Below are 22,298 nucleotides of genomic sequence, written 5' to 3'. Positions count from 1 at the left end.
GAGAGAAAGACTCGTGCATTGAATGAAGCACGTCAGGGAGAAGGACAGGCTAAAGTTCTAGTTACAGGTGGGTAGCCATGTTGGTCTGACGCAGTCCAAACAAACAAACAAATCCTTCCAGTAGCACCTTAGAGACCAACTAAGTTTGTCATAGGTATGAGCTTTCGTGTGCATGCCCACTTCTTCAGACACTTCTGCATGCATCGTATGCATGCATACGAAAGCTCATACCTATGACAAACTTAGTTGGTCTCTAAGGTGCTACTGGAAGGATTTTTATTCATTTATTTATTTTGTTTAGGCTAAAGTTCAGCAGTTATGATTACCTGAACGAGAGGATTTCAGCTGCACTTCTGGCATGTTCTTTATCATAGAATCGTAGAATCATAGAGTTGGAAGAGACCACAAGGGCCATCCAGTCCAACCCCCTGCCAAGCAGGAAACACCATCAAAGCATTCTTGACATATGCCTGTCAAGCCTCTGCTTAAAGACCTCCAAAGAAGGAGACTCCACCACACTCCTTGGTAGCAAATTCTTAAGACATTGCATGACTTTGTTCATTGCAGATCACTTTATTACTTTATTTATCTACTGAGAAGAATTTGTATCCTGCATAATGAAAAAAAGATCTCTCAAGCGGTGTACACAAAGCAATTAAATATGATTAATTCCTCCTCTCCAAGCTTTGAGGTTCTGATCCGTTTATGCAGAAAGTTTATGGTTCAGGGAGCATGGGAAGAATCCTCTCGTAGAGAACAGGTACCCAGGAGAGAAGGAGCAAGCGATTAAACCAGCTCAAATCTGTGGTGCAGATCTGCTGCTGCTGTTGCTCTTGTTGCTAATAATAATAATAATAATAATAATAATAATAATAATAATAATAGCATTCATATCCCAACTTTTCCACCCAGGAGCTCAAAGTGGCATTCATGGGTCTCCCCCTTTAATCCACACAACACCCCTGCAAGGTAGGTTAGGCTGAGAGGCAGTGACAGGTCTCCAATGCCACCCAGCGAGCTTCATTTCCAAGTGGGAGACAATAATAATAATAATAATAATAATAATAAAATTTTATTTATACCCCGCCCTCCCCAGTCAAAACCGGGCTCAGGGCGGCTCACACCAATAAAATTACAATAAAACATAAAAAACAATTGATTAAAATACAGATAAAAATACAGTATTAAAATTTAAAATTTAAGTTTAAAATGCAGCCTGATTTTAAGTAGTCCATAAATCCAAGCCATGAGGGAGGAAAACACAAGGGTCAGACTACGTCCAACCCAAAGGCCAGGCAGAACAGCTCTGTCTTGCAGGCCCTGCGGAAAGATGACAAATCCCGCAGGGCCCTGGTCTCCTGTGAAAGAGCGTTCCACCAAGTTGGGGCCAATACTGAAAAGGCCCTGGCCCTAGTAGAGGCCAATCTAGCCACCTTATGGTTCGGGATCTCCAGAATATTGTTGTTTGTGGACCTTAAGGTCCTCCACGGGGCATACCAGGAGAGGCGGTCCCGTAGGTACGAGGGTCCCAAGCCGCAATTTGAACTCTGGCCTGCCAGGTCCTAGTCTGACCTAGTCCAACCACTCACCACACTGGCTCTTAGCAATTTACTTTGAGTTGTTCAGCTGTGCTTGCACTCTCTTGAAGGCCTGGGTTGAATATTATCTCAGTTGGTTTATTGTGGGGTTTTTTCTTTAGCAGAAGGGGCCCACAAACAGCTGCCTCAACCTGCCAGGTTCCCCTCTGAACCCTGGACAGGCTTTTATGTTCTGCTGCTGTCAATGATCGTCTGGCAGAATTGCACCTCTCTCTTTCTCGTTTTACAAATTAAACAGATATGGATTCTGGCCATATGAGGTTTTCAGGAAACTGGGCATTTTCCATGTCCATCGCCTCTGCCTTTCATTGGAAATATCTGGTCCTATCGTAAGGTGAGGGTCTGGCGGCATCTCTGCCTTTGCTCGAGGGATTCGCTAAGGCTTAATCTGGCTCAGAAAGGCAATTCTTCACATTCCTAAATGTTCTTCCTCCAGGGCATGACAATGCTTGATTCTGAGTGCTTTCAGAAATACGGGAGGGTCTGGAGGGGTAACTGAGCTTTTGTGACCAGCTTGTATTTCTCAGGACACCTCAAATCCCATTGTTTGATCGCAAGGAGGAAATGTTATGTGGTGGGGAAAACACATAATCTGCAACTGGATCTCTTTGGGATCTCAAAAACATATCTTAAACAGGTGAAATCCCAGTACTCACCTGCAGTTTTCTGCCTTGGGGGGGGGATGCCTTTAATTTGTGGGCTCAATTAGCACTGGCATGCCTAAGAATTCAGCTCCCTGAGTTCATCAGGGCCTTTTGCATGTCTGCTCAGAGGTGCGCCCCATTCAGTTAAATGGGTTTCACTCCCAGATTGTCTGAGAGTGCAGCCTAAGGCTCACCCTTGCACATGTATGCAAAGGAGCTCTCAGCTGCCATCATGTTGTGGGTTGGCGCTTTTCTTTGCTTCAACAGAGTAACGGGGCAAGCCTCCTCCTGGGGTGTGTCTTTCTAGTTCATGGAATTGTAGAGTTAGAAGGGATCCTATGGGTTATCTGGTCCAACCCCCTGCAATGCAGAAATAGTTGATTTTGACTAGCAAAATGTGTCACTCCCTTGGCTTTTGAAAATGACGGAGGATGGGCAATGGCAGAGTAAGTTATGTGAAGCAAGCAAACAGCAAAAAGCCTTCAGGTAGTGTGAGGGGAAGGGATTATAGAGAACCCCCCCCCCATCAGAAGCAGCCCGTCTCCAAGCAGTCATGAGAGCGAGGGGTCTGAAGGGGTGAGTCAGGAAATGGAGAGGGAGTGCCAGGGCTCTGGCAACACTAAAGAGCCCCTGCTCCATAGGGAGGAAGAGAGGGGGGCAGAAAGGGTGGACAGGAATAGGTCAGATAGAAGACCTGTCCCTCCGACGCCGGAATTGAGAAAGAGGAGGAAAGGGAGGCGCTCCTCAGTTCCGAGGCTTTTATGCTGGTCGCGAACGCGGAAAGAATTAGTGCAGGAATCTGACTCGAGCGGGTAGACATGAGCAATCCGTTACACTGTAAATAATGTGCACCAATAAAAACGTCTGAAAGACAAGCATGTGGACGGTCGTTACTCAAGAGTAGTCGCAATAAACCCTGACAGCTAGAGAGGATGTATAAGTACTGCCTCCTTCTTTCTTAAGCCCCTCCTTCCTCCCCCTTCCCCTGAGAGTAGCTCAGCCAATCATCGGCCAGAGAGTTTTCTGACTGCCCCATCTTTCTGTGACATCAGGCCAGCACCCCAATCCTGCTCAAGGCTCTGCCATTAACTGCAATGGTAGATCCCCTTATCCTTCACCAATCAGGCGACATTGAGATGTTTTGGACTACAGCTCCCATCAGTCCCTGTCAACCTAGGCTGATGGGAGGTGTAGTCCAACACATCTTGAGGGTGCCAGGCCAGTGAATGCTACCCTTAGCTCACGGCAAAGGTTTTATTATTATTATTATTATTATTATTATTATTATTATTATTCAGTAGAATGTGCCTTTTCTTCCTTACTCTTAATCCAGGAATTATGAGGGCTGACAGCCTTTGATAGGTATGCTGGATCCAGCTATTATAAAAGCCATCCTTGTGAAAGAGTGCTACACCACTTTCACCAACCGCCAGGTAGGTATTCAATTCTTAAACTATACGGGAGTATCACGGAAGGAGGAGAGTTTCTACACGTCACTCCATTGGCGCCCAATTAGGGCAGGGTGGTGGAACGGGAAGGGTAGAGAGCCAGTGTGGTGTAGTTGTTAAGAGCGGTAGATTCCTAATCTGGGGAACCAGGTTCGTGTCTCCACTCCTCCACATGCAGCTGCTGGGTGACCTTGGGCTGGTCACACTTCTTTGAAGTCTCTCAGCCCCACGCACCTCACAGGGTGTCTGTTGTAGGGGAGGAGGGGAAAGGAGATTGTTGGCCGCTTTGAGACTCCTTCGGGTAGTGATAAAGCGGGATATCAAATCCAAACTCTTCTTCTTCTTCTCTCCAAAAGTCAAGTGTGAACCACTGCACTCCATGTTTAGTCACTTCACAAGCCATGGTTGGATATCACTGAAGTAAGATAAAGGTAGGTTATGGTAAAGGACCCCTGGATGGTTAAGGCAACTCAAAGGCGACTATGGGGTTGCGGCGCTCATCTCGCTTTCAGGATGAGGGAGCTGGCGTTTGTCCAAAGACAGCTTTCCGGGTCATGTGGCCAGCGGGACACCGTGACAAGTGCCAGAGCACACAGAAAGGCCGTTTACCTTCCCGCCGCAGCAGTACCTATTTATCTACTTGCACTGGTGTGCTTTCAAACTGCTAAGATGGCAGAAGCTGAGACAGAGATCACCACCACTGTGCAGATTTGAATTGCTGACCTTCCAATCGGCAAGCCCAAGAGGTCCAGTGGTTTAGACACAGCACCACAGATGCCCCAGCGCCACTGAAGTACAAGGGATCTCTCATCACTTCAAAAGCTGGCTTTGCCTCTCATTGGTTTGAAACGACATAACCTTCCACTTGTTTTGTTGCCTCTAGAATATAGGTTTATTTGGGATCATGGATCTGCCATCTTCCTGGCAAAGGACAAACAATGGAAGAGGATTTGCACTGTTCTCTCTTCAACCTTCACTAGCAGAAAACTAAAGGAGGTAAAAAAAAAAATTCAGTCTTTAAAAAAATCAGATATTCAGCTCTTGTACTGGTAAATATTGGCCCTACAATTCAAGCACCATTCAGTCTATTCAGTCTGAAACTTGGGGATAATCCTGTTGATAGCCAGAGTGGCTGAAGCAAAATGCCTAAGAGTGAGAAGTGGCAAAGTCTGTGGTTCGGATTGTTCTCACCTTTCCTCTCCTCTCAAAATGAGCTGGAAGATTTAATCAACAACCAGATTAATTCAACTAATTAATCAGCACCTACGTACGAGGTGTGAGCTGGAGGTTCATTCCTGGAGATATCACTCTATATAGGTGCAGAGTATTATCATTTGGAGAAACAAAAAAAAAAATTCAAAATGAAACAAAAAATGAAGCCCAAGAACAAGACAGAAATCTTTCACAATTGCATTTGTATTTACAATACCGAGGAACAATTCATAGGATTTCCAGAACTTGCTTTGCAATCCGGCTGCAAAACTGCCCAGAGACATCTGCATCTCCATTCATTCATTTGCATTTCAGATGTTTCCCAACATCAAACATTACGGGGAAGTTTTGATGCAAAATGATCAGAAGGAAATGGAAAAGGAGAAGTTTGTGGTTATGAAGGAGTAAGTCGTTTGGGCAGGAAAGGCCACAGTCAAAAATAGCATAACATTCTAGCCATCTACTACAGACCATGTGGGCTGTTTTGTGGGGTAAATCCAGACCGGATTGGATTAACAATGTGAGTGGGCAGAAATAGATCCACAAAAATTCATCGGTACCTGTGAAAAGGACCCAGGCATCCTGCCAATGCAACATTGCCCACTAGTCTGCACAGCATCTCCTGATGGAACGCGGTCAGGGTTTACTTCCCGCCAGGCTGTGCCATGTTGGGAGACGCCGTGCGACCTGGGGTGACTTCCTTTCAGGCCTCCTCATCCCTCTCAAGATTGGGTTGGGGGCTGAGCCCCATCCCAGCAGACATTGGCACCCCTGATTTCAAGCATGCTAGGCTTATATGAGGCTGGAACGCTGCACCTGCAACTTAGGTTTTGATAAGGCTTCCAGGCAGATATCATCTCCTCTTTTATATTGTTTGTTATTTAACACGCCAGAGAGCCTGATTTGGCTGCTCTGTTCCCTCCCCAGTGTCTTTGGGCACTACAGCATGGATGTGGTCATCAGTACATTGTTTGGTGTGAAAATTGACTCAATGAACAACCCTGAAGAAGGCTGATCGCCGAAGAATTGATGCTTTTGAATTATGGTGCTGGAGGAGACTCTTGAGAGTCCCATGGACTGCAAGAAGATCAAACCTATCCATTCTGAAGGAAATCAGCCCTGAGTGCTCACTGGAAGGACAGATTCTGAAGCTGAGGCTCCAATACTTTGGCCACCTCATGAGAAGAGAAGACTCCCTGGAAAAGACCCTGATGTTGGGAAAGATTGAGGGCACAAGGAGAAGGGGACGACAGAGGACGAGATGGTTGGACAGTGTTCTTGAAGCTACGGACATGTTTGACCAAACTGCGGGAGGCAGTGCAAGACAGGAGTGCCTGGCGTGCTCTGGTCCATGGGGTCACGAAGAGTTGGACATGACTAAACAACAACAACAACAACAACAACAACAACAACAACAACAACAACCCTGAAGATCCTTTTGTCAAAGAGACCAAGAAGCTCGCCAAGTTTGAGGCTATTGATCCTTGCTTCACTTTCGTAAGTAAGTTTGCTTCTGGCTTCTGACAACGCAGTGGAAATTCGCAGCTTGTTTATTATGGAAACATCATGATTGGTCCACCAAGGCTGGTTTCTTCTAGGTTCTCCAACGTTTCAGACAGGAGGCATTCCCAGCGCAGTCTGACCGAGCTTGGCTCCTTCTGCATGCAAAGTAGCGGGGGCAACCCAGCCAGATAGGTGGGGTATAAAATAAAATAAAATTAGTACCATGGGTACTAAAGGGGCTGGCAGGTGTAATTTCAGAGTAGATGGCCTTGGTGGACCAATCATGATGTTTCCACAATAAACAAGCTGCGAATTTCTCCCTCTTTTTGAAAAAAAATCCATATTGATCACGGTGCATTTAAATATCCACACTATAAAGATGCATGTGTTGATTTGAGACTTATCCTGGTCTTTTTGCCATTTATATCACTATGATAAGAAAACCAACCTCTGTTGGGAAACCCTCCAAGGAAGGAGAGTCCATCACCTTTGGAGGGAGACGGTTTCACTGTCTAATGGTTCTTACAGTCAAAACATTCTCCCTAAGGTTTTGATGGAGTTTCCTTTCCTGTAGCTTGAATCCATTGGTTTGGGTGCTCCCCCTCCCCCCCCAAGAGCAGCAGAAAGCAAGCTTGCTCCATCTCTGAAAAGGCAACTGTACCCCCCCCCCCAAAAAAGTCAGCCAAATGATACAATCCCTTGGCTTCCCAGAGATCTGAAGGGCAACAGTTGAACAAAAGCTGCTCTGCCGTAAAAGGAATCAGAAGATGACATCATGCACCTGCTGGAGAGGTTGGCAGGAGAGGTTGGCATTTTTACATATGAAGGCAGCCAAGGCAACACACCCACTCTCAGGCCTCGTCTCTTCCGTGACAAGGGATACTAACCGGGCCTCAAACAAAGCAAACTTGAACTTAGTCAACCTGCCAGACATCAGACCAAAGGCGAATGGATAGCAAAAGCTATTGCGAAATTTTTGTTTTTGCTCTTTGAGCTCCAGCCCTGAACAAGTATAAAGAGAGCACAAATCCTGCATCAAAGCCAGAGAGTCATCAAGGGCTAACAGGATGGATCTCCTTCCAAGCTTCTCCACTGAGACATGGTTCCTTCTCATTGCCCTGCTGGGCCTTTTCATGCTGTACGTATCATTCTCTGACCTTTTCTTGGGCTGTTTTCTAATTGTGAAAAAGAAATGGGGGTGTTTTAAATCTGCTTCTTCTTCAGAAAGCCATATGAGACGGCAGCCTCTGAACCGCAAGGATATTTACTTCCAAGTAAACTTGTATATGGTTGGGTTGTAGAAGCACAGCATATTGAAAGAGCCTTATCTCATAAATCCGAAACAAAACTGTATCTGGCACCCACCGAGAAGTGACCACTGGAGGGGCTGTAGATATCTTCCATCTTCTGGGTGCCAACCATGATTCCACAAGCCTTGTATTTTGAACTCACATCCCAATCCCTCAACAGCAGAGGGAGAGGGAGAAGGAATGGAGACACAGGACAAAGTTCCTGGGAAGAAGCAGCCAATTCCTGACCTACTCTATCTAGCCCAGGACTGCAAGGGCTTTCAAGCTCAAAACTAGGGAAGAAGGTGACAACTACTCTGGAGATTGATGTAGGGTTGGCCTCATGTGGTTTGATCAGTTGGCCGTGAACAAAACGCTTCTGGCTATCACTGGGCTGATGGAATTTTCTAAACTGTTTTCATGGACACAGCCATGTAAAGAACATTATAGCTATCCAATTGAATACTATAGAGCAGGGGTCCCCAGACTAAGGCCCGGGGGCCGGATGTGGCCCAATCGCCTTCTAAATCCGGCCCACGGATGGTCTGGGAATCAGCATGTTTTTACATGAGTAGAATGTGTCCTTTTATTTAAAATGCATCTCTGGTTTATTTGTGGGGCCTGCCTGGTGTTTTTACATGAGTAGAACGTGTCCTTTTATTTAAAATGCATCTCTGGGTTATTTGTAGGGCATAGGAATTCATTCGTGGTTTTTTTTTTTTGTTTTTGTTTTTCAAAATATAGTCTGCCCCCCCCACAAGGTCTGAGGGACAGTGGACTGGCCCCCTGCTGAAAAAGTTTGCTGACCCCTGCTATAGATCTTACGGAGGGCGGGAGGTGGGGTGAGCTTTTGCTACCCAAAATGTAATTACTCTGTTGTTGGGCTCTCTGGGTTGTATCCAACCAACTTTCAGTCAGAGTAGACCCACTGAAACTAATAGATCAAAGTTGGTCACATCCATTAGTTTCAACGAGTCTGCTCTCAGGAGCACCAGCAATGGTTGAAACCCAATATGAATAGAACTCAGCATATGAGTTTGTATGTTCTGATATCCCACAGTTAATTTTTTTAAAAGAATATTTGCTTCTGCTACATGATCTATGTGGGGATGGTATCTAGAGTTTGTAAGAGCTGTTGAACGTTGGAACAGGCTCCCATGAGAGGTGGTAGACTCTTGTTCCTTGGAGGCTTTTAAGCAGAGGTTGGATGGCCATCTGCCATGGATGGTCTGGGATTCTAGGATTCTATATCCAGTGCTAATTCTCATGGGGGCAGCAATTGAAAGAGGTCTTTCTGTCTGACTTGTAAACTAAATTCCTGAATTTGGAAAAACAACACCTACTGAACATTAACACCTATTTACTTCAACTTGCTATTATCAATCAACATAAAGAACCATATAAGTAAAGAAGATTTTTTACTAAGTTGGGGTCACAGAATTGTAAAGTTGATAGGGATCCCCAGGGGTCATCTACTCTAACCCTCTGCAATTCAGGAATCAAAGGGCAGGATTATTATTACTGTATTTTGTACTGTTTTGGAAAAACACGTCCAACAACAATTCCCAGCCTTATGCTGCTTTCAACTTCCTGTGACAGTATTTCTTTTTGCTCTTTATCTTTGATTTATTAATAAAATATTTTTGGGAAACCCGCCCCCCCTAGCATTGTTAGGTATATTCAGCCGCATCAACTCTAGGGCTATTATATGAACATATGATTGATTACTTATTAATGGCAGCAAGAATATGGATAGCCGGAGGTTGAATAGAAGCAAAGGGTACCAATGTACCAAAAATGGTATCACATAATTTGGGAGACGGTACTTTGTGAAAAATGGACGCAAACAATTTGTGAGGGCAACCTGCTCCCCCCACCCGAAAGACTTTTATAGCAGACTAGTGGCTGTTTATTCTGACCAAGAACAAAGATTGCAGGACAAAGTGTATCTGTGACATTTTGTATTATGCGGCTGTGAAACACCTCCCTATATATTGACAGCAGCAGAGTTTTTTCAGGGGGAACTCCCTGGAACTCAGTTCCACCACCTCTCAGGTGGGCTCCAGCACCTGTCAGGTGGGCACCTAAGAAAAGGGTCCTGGTGAGTTCCGGCATCTCTTTTTTTTCGAGGAAAACAGCCCTGGACAGCTGCAACGATCGGACTTTTTCTTCTCCAGGGGTTATGAACTCTCCTGTTTTTATTTTGATCTCAGCTATGCCTTCAGCTTGGGAGGGGAAAGTGAGATGCTGAGTTTGACATTTTCAACTTTTCACATATAACTCAACACAACACACATGCAAGTATAAAAATAATGTTTCTTGTAAAGTACAGCAAGAAAAAGAAGGTGTTTGCTAAAGACAAACAGAACAGGGAAGGAAAGGTCTGGATTTGCAGGGGAGAGATCAGCTGGTGGACTTTGGAGCCTCTGTTTATGACTGTATATATGCAGAGCAGGGTGTGCAGCATGTTGATCTGTAGGAATTGGTGGGTGATTTCATTGAAGGAGCTGTTCAGGCCAGTTCCTTTCTGCCCACACCCACCTCCTATTTAAAGCTTAGTGAGGTGGGGCAGACAAACCCTTGCCTTGTTTTCTGGCAACTTTAATTACAGAATGACTTTGCTCATTGTAAATCTCTGGAACGTTTTGATTAATTAAAGTTTTGAGAAATTTCTTTCACAACTGGCTGTTGAAACAGTGATAGTTATAAACGGTCCTTTTTTTCTAGGGGTACGTGTAAACATTTTGTGAATCTTTGTACTTTTGTCCATTTATTGTATTTATTTTCCCCCCAATTTGAACTATAAAATGGTGGTTTTCTTGAGTCAAATGAGAGTACTCCTAAATATTTTTAAGGAACAAAACTGCCCACTGGTTAAAAAGATTCTTAATGTCACAACAAAGTTAGTCGAACTCATGTGTGCCAAATTTGTTAATTGATAAAATTATGTTTCTCAGTATCCAGCAATGTCTGCCTTTTTATTTTTATTTTTTGCTTTTTACCACTCAGCCCCTTCATCGCATAACCATTCGTTCACTTTCGTAAATGTTTAAACCATTAAAAAATGAATATATAAATACAGTAGGCTGAAACAGAATTACGAAGAACAAGAAATGGCTACCATGTCAGCAGAAAACGAAAACTAACCTGTCAACATGTCAGAACAACACAATTAACCAAGCAACCCAATTCCTATCTGCACACAGACACACTGGCAACTGTCAGAGTTACACACATCATGGGGACAAGGAGGCCAGAGAAAGAGGAGCCGGGCTTTGGAGGCAGCTGTTGCAACTCGGTGAAAGTAGGAATGTCTTAATTATGATTTTCTTAAAAATACATTCACTAAGAAACCACAATCCTTTCTATTGGGTATAGTTGGGAAAGAGATCCTTAAGAAAAATGTTAATTTTTAAATGTATGCCACAACGGCGGCAAGAGTTTTACTGGCCAAGAACTGGAAGACCCACGAATTACCAACAGTGGACGATTGGCAAATGAAGATGATGGAGTATATGGAACTGGCTGAGATGACCAGGAGAATCCGTGACCGGGGAGAAGAAGCGACTGAGGAAGAGTGGAAAGACTTTAAAATTTATCTTAAAAAATATGCCAAAATTGTATATCAAGATTAGATTTAGAAGTGTTTAGAAACTGTGGATTTAGGAATTATGTGAAGTAAATAGATGCATAAGAGATTTGAAATTTTATGGAATTTTTAATAATGAATTGGAAATTGCTAATTGATAAAAGAGATATGAATCGTAGATGGAGGGAACTTGAGGAAGTCCCCTCAAATAATGTTAAAAGAAAAGGACTGGGTATTTGGATTTTTGTGTTTCTTTTTCATTGTTACGTTATTGTGCTTTATTGCTCTATTGTGTTGTTTGCTTGTGCCTTTTTTCTTTTTGTTATAAAACTAATAAAATTATTTTTTTAAAAAAATAATAATTATGATTTTCTTAAAGCAAGTTATGGAACACTACAGCATCCATATATTCAAAGGGGAAATCACACTATAAATAGGTATTATGTAATTCTCCGATCAGGATCACATAAGGCCAGAAAAATATGGTAAAACTGTGCAGAACGTTTGAATGGGAAGGGTACATAATTTTAAATTTATTATTTCCCCTAAGAATTTTGGGTCCAGGGCAACGGGCCCTGTGCCCCACAGCTCAACAATGTTCTTTGAGTTATTCTGCTGTATTTGTGCTCTCTTGAAGGCCTGGGATGCATATTAGCCCATATCATCTCATTTTTTTTTTGCCCTGTGATGCCCAAGTTTTTTTTTCTTTTTAAGCAGGTGGAGCCCACACACAAGTGGATCAAACTTTCCCCTCTGAACCCTGGACAGGCTTTCATGCTCTGCTGATAGACTTGCACCTCTCTCTCTCTCTCTCTCCCTCTCTCTCTCCAAAATAAGCAGATATGGATTTTGGCCATACGGCATCTTCAAGAAACTGGGAATTCCAGGTCCATCGCCATTGCCTTTCTTTGGAAATATGTGGTCCTATCGCAAGGTGAGTGCCTGGTGACATTTCTGCTCAGGGGATTCCCTGAGGCCCCTCTCTGCTCCCCCCACTTGGGATCAGAGGTGCTCCTTAAAATGAGCCTGAATCCAGCCCAGAAAGGCTGTTCTTCACTTTCTTAAATGTCTTTCCACAGGGGTTTATCAACTTTGATTACGAGTGCTTTCAGAAATACGGGAGGACCTGGGGGTAAGTGACCTTTTATGACCTGCTTGTATTTCTCACGTTAGCCCAAATCCCATTGCTTGATCCCAAGGAGGAAATGGTATGGGGTGGGGAAATACTGAATCTGCAAGTGGATCTCTTTGTGTTCTCAAAAACATACCATCCTTTACTCTTAATCCAGGATTTACGAGGGCCGAAACCCTATAGTAGCTACGCTGGATCCGGCTATTATAAAAGCCGTCCTTGTGAAAGAGTGTTACACCACTTTCACCAATCGCCGGGTAGGCATTCACTTCTTAAGTATACAATAGTATCATGGAAGGAGGAGAGTTTATACGCATCACTCCATTGGCGCCTAATTGGGGCAGGGTGGGGTAATGGGGAGGGCAGATTAACTCCTCTCCAAAAGTCAAGTGTGAATTTAGTCGCCCAGACATTACTGTACTCCATGCTTATTCCGTTTACAATTCCCTGTTGGCTATTATTGGTTCCAGATCTGTCATGGGTTCAAAACCTGACTTTGCCACTCAATGGTTCGAAACTGCTTTGTTTCCTCTAGGATGTAGGTTTAGTTGGGTTCTTGACGTCTGCCGTCTCAATGGCAAAGGACGAACAATGGAAGAGGATTCGCACTGTTCTCTCTCCAACCTTCACCAGCGGGAAGCTCAAGGAGGTAAAAAAAGATATTAAGTATTGGAAAAAATAAAATATTCAGCTCTTCCACTGGTAAATATGGGTCGTACAGTTCAAGCACCATTGAGTCTATTCAGCCTGAAACTGGGGGATAATCCAGTTCTGTTGATAGAGTGGCTGAAGCAAAATGCCTAAGAATGTGAGGTTGCAAAGTCTACGTTTTGGATTATTTCTCAGCTTCACTCTCTTAAAAAGAAACAACCACAGATATCAAGTCAGTGGATCTCTTTGACTTAAAAAACAAACAAACAAAAACTAGAGCTGCAGACTTTAATTGATAATTAATTAGATTAATTTGACTAATTAATGGGCACCTGCAAATCAGAGCTGAGTTGGAGATTGATTCCTGGAGATATCACTCTATATAATTGCAAAGGAGTATCATTACGAGCTAGACCAGCCCGTTCTCAACATGGCGAAACAAAAATGCCAAAGCGAAACAAAAAATGAAGCCCATCTTTCGTGATTGCATTTTTGACGAGTGATGAGCAATTCACAGGACCTCCAGAACTCCATTGCAGCCAGGAAGGACAACTGCCCTTAGGTGCTAACATCTCTGTTGGTTGATTTGTATTTCAGATGTTTCCCATCATCAAACACTACGGGGAGGTTTTGATGGAAAACGTTCAGAAGAAAGTGGAAAAGAATGAATTTGTGGTTATGAAGGAGTAAGTGGTTTGGGCCAGGAAAGGCCTCAGTCAAAAATAGCATAGCATACAATGTGGGCTGCCTTTGAGGTAAATCCAGACCACATTGGGGGGGCCAGAAACAAGTATACCGAGAGCCTGATTTGGCTGCCCTGTTCCCTCCCCAGCGTCTTTGGGGCCTACAGCATGGATGTGGTCACCAGCACTTCGTTTGGTGTGAACATTGACTCAATGAACAACCCTGCAGATCCTTTTGTCAAGGAGATCAAGAAGATGACCAAGTTTGCCGCTTTTGATCCTCGCTTCGTTTTGATAGGTAAGTTGGCTTCTGACTTCTGACGGCCCAGTGGAAGTTTGCGGTCTGGTTATTACGGAAACATAATAGCTGGTCCATCAAGTACAGTATTGTCCACAGATTTTATTTACCAGGTCCTCCAGGGTTTCCGACAGGGGGCATTCCCAGCCCAGCCTGGACATGAGGACTGAATGCGGGTCGACCATTGAGCCAGGATGGCCTTTCCAAAATATGATTTATTTCTAGACTGCACTCGGATCTAAAATATTGTGAGGATTATTCTAAGAACCTGCTCTACCATTAGGTACATGTGTGGGGAGTTCCGGGAGGGTGTGATCAGTGTGCATGCAATGTAACAAAATGCACATATCTTCCTACATGGATTGCATATGCAGAATTTGCAACCCTGAGATTCACAAGGAGGTTGACCAGGCTCTATTAAGGCTTGCAAGCTCTGATCCTTAGACCAAACCAAAGTGTATCAATAGATATCAACAGAAATCTACCTACCTACCTGTCGACATATCTAATGTTTTGATTCGGGAAGGTTGATTCCTGTTCACGGTACGATTTCTGTCTCTTGCAGCCGTATTCCCATTCTTGATTCCTCTTCTCAAATCAATGAATGTGAATTTGTTCAACGCAGAAGCTTTAAACTTCTTTTCAAGGTCCTTTGCAAAAATGAAGGAAACGCGGCAGAAAGGAGGGCAAAAGGTAAGCATTAAGACTGTGCTGTAATTTGGGAGTGGATATCTTTGGCGTGGAAAAGGGCTTTCATTGTTTGTGTGTGCAGGGGCGTAGGAAGAGGGGGGCGATGGGAGCGTGCCGCCCCCGGCAGCGCGATCCCGGTCGGGTGCCATCACAGCTGTCACCGCCCCCAGAACGCGTGCCACGCCCCTGCAGGCGACGTGCCACGCCCCCAGAACGTGTGCCACGCTTATGTGGGTGGCGCGCTCCGCCCCCGGGACGTGAACCTGCCCCGCCCCCGCCTGCTCTCTACCACCGGTGCCGGAGCATGAAGCTCCGCCATTGTGTGTGTGTGTCATTTGGGGATCACTGAAAGATCCCCAAGATTCATTGGTTTTTTGCTCTGCAAAACAGCCTAATATTTTGTCTCTTTTACCCTTTCAGTATGTCCGGTTGTGCCTAAGTACAGTGAGATCATCACACAACCAATGTCCTCAAGGGCAAAGGGACCAGTTTTCACGGCTGTATTTAGCCCTTTAAAAAACCAGGGGGTTCAAACCATCTCAACCCAGTGGCATCCTGCCTCACACTTTCTCCACTGTTTATTTGTTTCATGGTTAGAGCCGGGTGGATTTCCTGCAGCTGATGATCGACTCCCAAAGTGCCAAGACTGACCACCAGAGCAATGGCTTGAACCACTCCTATAAAGGTAATGCCACACAGTTTAACTGAAAGGAAGGGAAGTTGTATTTCCTGAAGACTTGAAATGGCCTATCCCAATTCGAAAAATTCTGTGCAATGAATGTTACCTGCACAGATCATGTGCCTGCCCAGTGTACAGGTGGCATGTCCGAGTTGCCTTTCCTGAGGAGTTGAAATTGCCCAAATCCTCGGTGACTTAGGAACTTCCCTTCCCTTGTGTGTGAAGACAGGCTCCAGCAGATTGAGCGGACAAGACCAAGAGTGGGTCCAAAGATGCTTTCAGGATATGCTGTAGAGGGAAATGGGCAGATGGGGCTCGTCCACCTGGGAAGGGAGCCCATCTAGGAGTAGGAAAACTCTGATCCTAAACTTCGGCAGGATATCCTTGGGAGAAGAAGAGGCTGAGGAGGAAACCCTCCACAAAACCAGAGTGGAGTCCCTAAGATGATTGGATGGGGCCTTGTACGCCTCCTTCCGGCAACTCCTGCAGCCCGGCTGGTGCCAAATGTCTTGCTCTGCTTTCGTTTGGACACCAGCAAGGCCAAGAGGGGGATTCTTGTCTTCTAGGCAGCCCAGGACCTCCAGACACACTGCCCAGGCTTGCACCCTGGAGGGGTCACTTCAGTGCTGCAAATGCAGCGATTGGACTTCACCCCCAGAGCCACACTTCATCGTCTCTCAAGACAGAAGGGTGCCGGGTTGCACCCACAGACACCATCATCCAAACCAACTTGTTGTTGTTTAGTCGTTTAGTCGTGTCTGACTCTTCGTGACCCCATGGACCATAGCACGCCAGGCACTCCTGTCTTCCACTGCCTCCCACAGTTTGGTCAAACTCATGTTCGTAGCTTCGAGAACACTGTCCAACCAGCTCGTCCTCTGTCGTCCCCTTCTCCTAGTGCCCTCCATCTTTCCCAACATCAGGGTCTTTTCCAAGGATTCTTCTCTTCTCATGAGGTGGCCAAAGTATTGGAGCCTCAGCTTCAGGATCTGTCCTTTCAGGGAGCACTCAGGGCTGATTTCCTTCAGAATGGATAGGTTTGATCCTCTTGCAGTCCATGGGACTCTCAAGAGTCTCCTCCAGCACCTCCAGCTCCTCCAAACCAACTAACTCCCCCAATATTATAACACTATGTTGTTGGTGATAATGACTTTCCAGTCCCTTCTAACTCAAAGGTCTTCAAGGGACTTACGACATATTTAAAATATAAATATATTATACCATAAAACAGAACAAAACAGGTCCCATAAGAGCCATAGGAAGCTTGGGCAGCAGACTAGGAGCAGCAAAGCATCATCTCAGTCTATCAAAAGCCCGGGGAAGCCTATCCCTGGTGCTCAAAAGAGGTCAGTGAAGGTGCTCGGCAGACCTTGCTGGGGAGAGTTTTGCACAGAAAGAGAGCCACAACTTAAAAGGCCCTACTCTGCATTGCCATCATGATCAGAGGTAAAGGCCATGTCCCCCTTACTTAACTTGCCTGCATGACTCTTCCCAGCAGTAATTCCTTTTTTCCCCCTGGGCCACCCCCGCCCCCTTGAACCCACAAACTCATTCTCCGTACCTCCTACCCTCTAAAAAGCATTACTATCCAAATAGTATGCACAACCCCCTAATAGTTGCACAGCCCCCAAATAGTTACACAACCCCCTAAGGAAGACAATAACACAATAAAACTCAAAACAGCAACAATTGATTGCACACTGATTGAAAAACCACATTAAAAGGTAGGTAGCTGTGTTGGTCTGAGTCGAAGCAAAATAAAAAAAAAATTCCTTCAGTAGCACCTTAAAGACCAACTAAGTTTTTATTTTGGTATGAGCTTTCGTGTGCATGCACGAAATATCTGAAGAAGTGTGCATGCACACGAAAGCTCATACCAAAATAAAAAATTAGTTGGTCTTTAAGGTGCTACTGAAGGATTTTTTTATTTCACATTAAAAGGGTTTAGTTTAATTAATTCAACAAAACTCATGAACTTGATCTTGTGAGACCAGCTTTTGAAAATCTGATAGTCATTTATACCTCCAGCCCCCCTTGCCCCCCCCACCGCTTGCCTCTTGGCAGCCCCCTAGGTAATCCTCCCTCCCGGGGTAACTGCCTGTTTAGGGATCCACTGCCCACTGCATGGTGCTTTATTTGGTGTGTGCTGCAAGGTGTCGCTGCTCTACCTGCGAACCAGGAAGTTGTTTCCCCAGAGACTGCTGGATTGTTTAAAACAACAGAGAAAAGAAGACAATATAGGGTTTAAAAAAAAACACCCAAGATGTTATTAGCAACCTTGGGAACCTGGCCCTTCCTTGGCCCTATTCCTGAGAGCAACAAACAACCCCAGAGGGAGGGGAACGCATGAGCTACTGTTTTGATTTCAGCACTATTGTTAGGAAAGAACAGAAAACCATTGCGTTGCAGTGCAATGCACGGATCATGTTCCCAGCCAGAGTACAAGCTTGTACTTGTTTTCACCTGAACTTTCTTGCCTCTGCTTGTCTGCAGGCTTGACTGACATTGAAATCCTGGCCCAATCCTTCATCTTTGTCTTTGCTGGATACGAACCCACCAGCAACTCCCTGGGTTATGCAGCCTACCTTTTGGCCACTCACCCAGATGTCCAGCAGAAGCTTCAAGAGGAGATAGATGCCATCTTGCCCAACAAGGTAAGGATGTGCAGGTTGCAAAGGTGAGGCCGGACCTAATGGAGAAGTTTTTTGGGGGGTGGGGTGGGGGAGTTACAGGAGAGTTATTTATTTAATTTGGAGGGCAGGGACAGAGGAGTAATAAACACGAACCAGTTAGAAACTATAGTTAAAATGCACCAAAGCACAATTTAGTACTAGCAATTAAAATCCAGTTTGCCCTGGCATCAGCTCAATGGTCAGCATCACTTGGACCTTAGATTTCAAAGGCCTGTTTGAACTGGAAGGTCTTAGCCTGCTGGCAGAGGGATGACAGAGAGGGAGCCAGTCTATCCTCTCTTGGGAGGGAATAGTGCAATCTCAGAGCAGCCACAGAAAAGGCCCTGCTTCTCTTGAGTCACCGCCGGCTGGGCTTCTGGTGTTGATGGGACCAGGAGAAGGAGCTCACCTGAGGGTCTTAGCACCTGAGCCATCTTAGATTGGGGCAGGGGAGAGAGAAACTGATCAGTTGTGTAAGTTGCATCCCACCTGTGCAGCTGTTGAATTCATGGACAGAAATCTCAGAATAAGGCCACCTCAACTGAGATGTTTCCTTCTGAAGGCCTGGTTAGGGTCCCACCAGTTACAACTAACTTCCCCCCTTGAATCACCCCAAAGGCTCCTCTCACGTACGATGCCATCATGCAACTGGAATATCTTGACATGGTGCTGAGCGAAACACAAAGGCTGTATCCCCTTGGAGGACGGCTCCAAAGGACCTGCAAGAAAGATGTAGAAATCAATGGGGTGACTATCCTGAAAGGCATGAGCGTGATTATCCCACCCTACACGCTTCACCGGGACCCCGAATACTGGCCGGAACCAGACGAATTCAGACCTGAGAGGTAACCCCTTCCCATCCCACTGCAAAAAACCTTGTGCTCTGAATATACAACAGCAGGTGAAAGGCCACGGGTTCGAATGACATGAGTGAAAGATCTACCCCAAAGATCATCAGCTGCTCCTGATTTCAGCCTCAGCTGGGCTACTGACATCAACAACATCATTTGGTTACATTTATTTATATTCCACATTTTTTTCTAGACAGGGACTTAAGACGTATAAACACAGCAAACAAACTGTAATAGAATTCAAAAGTGATAAAAACATCACAGTGGCAGCTGGGATACCAGCATTTTGCAGATGACCGACTGGAGGTGAAAATAAATCAGACACCACCAACTTTTTCAGGCCTGGGGGTACACCTGCAATTTTGAGCAAATGCTGGGGGTGCCATTCACAAAATGCCTGCCGTGAGGTGCGACGTGGCACTGCATGGCTGCTGTGGAGAGGGCATGGCAAGTCACCAAACGGGAGCCACTTCCACAAGGGCAAAAGAAAAGAGACCCCAAATGGTGTGGGCATGCCCCACACGAGCTGCCCCAATCTGATGAGGGCAGGGAAAGGAGGCACGGTACTCCCCTATTCAGAATGGAAGGGAGGGTTGGCATGCAATCCTGGCCCTGGGTGCAAAGGTCTGAGAAGGGCGCATCCAGGTACCCCTATAACAAGTTCCCTTACTTGGCTGAGGTCCTGCCACCTTCCAGAGCCACAGGGAGGCAGGCTGAATCCTGGCCGGGCCTTTGGGGCTGGGTGGCGGCAGTGGCGGAGGAACCCTCTCCGGCACCCGGGGCGGGGCATACGGACTGTGCACATACGGCATCCCATATGGACTGTGCATGCCCGTACAGACTGCGCATGTGCGGCAGCCTGCACAGTTGCCATGTGGGAGGCAGCCCAAATGGACACCCATCTGGACGCCACATGAGTGGCACCCATATTAACTGTGCGCACACCCTCGGCCGCTCTACAGCTGGGGGAAGGCAGCGGGCCATCTTGTCACCCCCCCCCCCGAGTGGTGACCAGGACAGCCCGCCCCCTCCACCCCCCTTCGTATGCCCCTGGATAGCACCGCCTTCTCCTTTTGGCCTGGCCAGCTGTGCTGGCTAAGTTGGAAGGTGGCTGAGCCGCCAAGCCAAGAAGAAGTGTCTCCACTGCTGTCAATCGCAGCAGCATTGGTAATCATGTGCCTTACTGGTTCTGCGCTCCCCCCTCCCCCGACACACCACCACCCCAGCTACCCAGTCCACTGGGGGGGGGATTTGCTCCATCCAGGCCATAATGAAAGGGGTTTCTTTAAACAGTGTAATAGGGTCTGAGCAGGAAGAGCAAACAGACTCTTGAGGGGACCTTTTGCGTCACAGGAACCATAGGCGGTACCAATGGTTACTGCACCCATGACCCCTATTTGTGGCACATTCTGCAGCATTGTCACCACTCAATTAAGCTGATGGCTGCAACAGAGGAGGAGCAACCGAGAACCTGGCGGTGGTGAGCAATGTCCCCTTGTTGTGAGCCCTGAGCTGCTGCCGCCTTCTTCCTTTGCCTCGCCCATCAACGCATCAGATCTGCCCGTTCTGGTTCCTTACCCAGCCTCCATTTCTCTCATCTCTGTGAACACAACCAGGTTCAGCAAGGAGAACAAGGAGCAAGTGGATCCCTACACGTACCTGCCCTTTGGAGCTGGTCCCCGGAACTGCCTGGGAATGCGCTTTGCTCTCGTCTCGATGAAGGTGGCTATTGCAATCCTGATGCAGTATTTCTCCTTCAGGGTCTGCAAGGAAACTCCGGTGAGGAGGCTGGATTGTGTGTATGTGTGTGTGTGTGTGTGTGTGTGTGTGTGTGTGTGTGTGTGTAAAAGGAAGGTGCAAGGGGCATGACACCTGGAATTTCAATGCCTGGCGCCAGTGCCCAAGGCATGAATAGCATTGTATTGCATGTTTTGATTTAAGCCAGGGAAACCAAGGATTGAAACTCCCCTGTGATAGAATCATAGAATAGAATCATAGAGTTGGAAGAGACCACAAGGGCCATCCAGTCCAACCCCCTGCCAAGCAGGAAACACCATCAAAGCATTCTTGACATATGCCTGTCAAGCCTCTGCTTAAAGACCTCCAAAGAAGGAGACTCCACCACACTCCTTGGTAGCAAATCCCACTGCCAAACAGCTCTTACTGTCAGGAAGTTCTTCCTAATGTTTAGGTGGAATCTTCTTTCTTGAAGTTTGAATCCATTGTCTAGCCCACAATTTACCAGCTTCTTTACAAGAATATCATGGGGCACCTTGTCAAAGGCCTTGCTGAAATCAAGATAGGCTACATCCACAGTGTTCCCTTCATCTACCAGGCTTGTAATTCTGTCAAAAAATGAGATCAGATTAGTCTGACATGACTTATTTTTCAGAAACCCATGCTGACTTTTAGTGATCACAGAGTTTCTTTCTAGGTGCTCACAGCCTGTTTGCTTAATGATCTGCTCTAGAATCTTTCCTGGTATTGATGTCAGGCTGACTGGGTGGTAATTGATCTTCTGCTGGGGTCTTGGATTTTAAGATGGGTTGACTGATGTGCTAATTGCTCTCTCGATTCTCACTCTGCTGCAGATTCCCCTTGAGATGAGCAACCAAGCCTTCTTAGTGCCGGAGAAACCCATAGTTCTGAAGATGGTGCCACGAGATGGTTCCTCCAAAGAGGAGTGAAGCCCGGTTGTGTCTCAGTCGCCTCAGTAGCGAGTGCAAAAGCTTCAGACGTGGCTCTGGGACGTTTCCTCAAAGAAAACTTCTAATAGTTCCAGAGGATCAAGTTGATTTGCAAACTCAAGCAAGCAGAGCTCTCTTTACACCTTCACACTTCTCTGAATTTGGCACTGCAGTTTTCCAGCCACAGAACACCCACAAAAATGGGTGTCGTTACTGCATTGTCAGTGGAAGATTCATGCAAAAATGTGTATCTTGGCGAGAGTAACATTAAAAGATGTGTTCTATTCAGGGGGAAAAAACTAAAATGGTTTCATTCTGTTCATGTTCGCCAAGATTTACTGTAGTTTATTTATTTTACTTACTAAATTTGTATTGAGCCCTTCATTTGTAGAACTCGGGGTGATTCACAACATAAAAATACAATACAAAAAGAAAACGCTTGCACTGTGAAATTTCATACAAAAGTGTGTCTGCAAGGAAAATGGGCACCAACAATGTGTGCAAATGTTCATGCAAACCCTTCTGTGGAAATGGGGCGAAGCAAATGTAAGACTGGCAAAGTGGGAAAAGCAAATTAGCAAATTTGTCCATCCTTTAATATTCCTTGCCTGATCTGTCGTTTCTATTATTTCAAGGCTGTTTGGGGGATTTTTTAAAACAATATTATATATA

At 45.7% G+C, this 22,298-nt stretch overlaps 1 protein-coding gene across 1 annotated transcript; it reads left to right on the top strand.

Annotated features, from left to right (window-relative positions):
- Nucleotides 1-7,226: 7,226 nt before the first annotated feature.
- LOC118092626 (cytochrome P450 3A12) lies at nt 7,227-22,062 on the top strand. The gene is made up of 13 exons (XM_060282596.2): nt 7,227-7,543; nt 12,124-12,217; nt 12,363-12,415; nt 12,573-12,672; nt 12,951-13,064; nt 13,664-13,752; nt 13,899-14,047; nt 14,613-14,740; nt 15,335-15,422; nt 17,910-18,070; nt 18,707-18,933; nt 20,556-20,718; nt 21,531-22,062. Exons 1-13 carry the CDS (start codon nt 7,473-7,475, stop codon nt 21,624-21,626), a joined length of 1,533 nt encoding a protein of 510 aa, XP_060138579.1. The 5' UTR covers nt 7,227-7,472; the 3' UTR covers nt 21,627-22,062.
- Nucleotides 22,063-22,298: the final 236 nt, after the last annotated feature.

This window comes from Zootoca vivipara, chromosome 13, assembly GCF_965207765.1.
Source record: "Zootoca vivipara chromosome 13, rZooViv2.hap1.1, whole genome shotgun sequence".
Classification (NCBI taxonomy): Eukaryota; Metazoa; Chordata; class Lepidosauria; order Squamata; family Lacertidae; genus Zootoca; species Zootoca vivipara.
The sequence above is the reverse complement of the archived record's forward strand: the minus strand, read 5'-3'. Positions and strand labels throughout refer to the sequence as shown.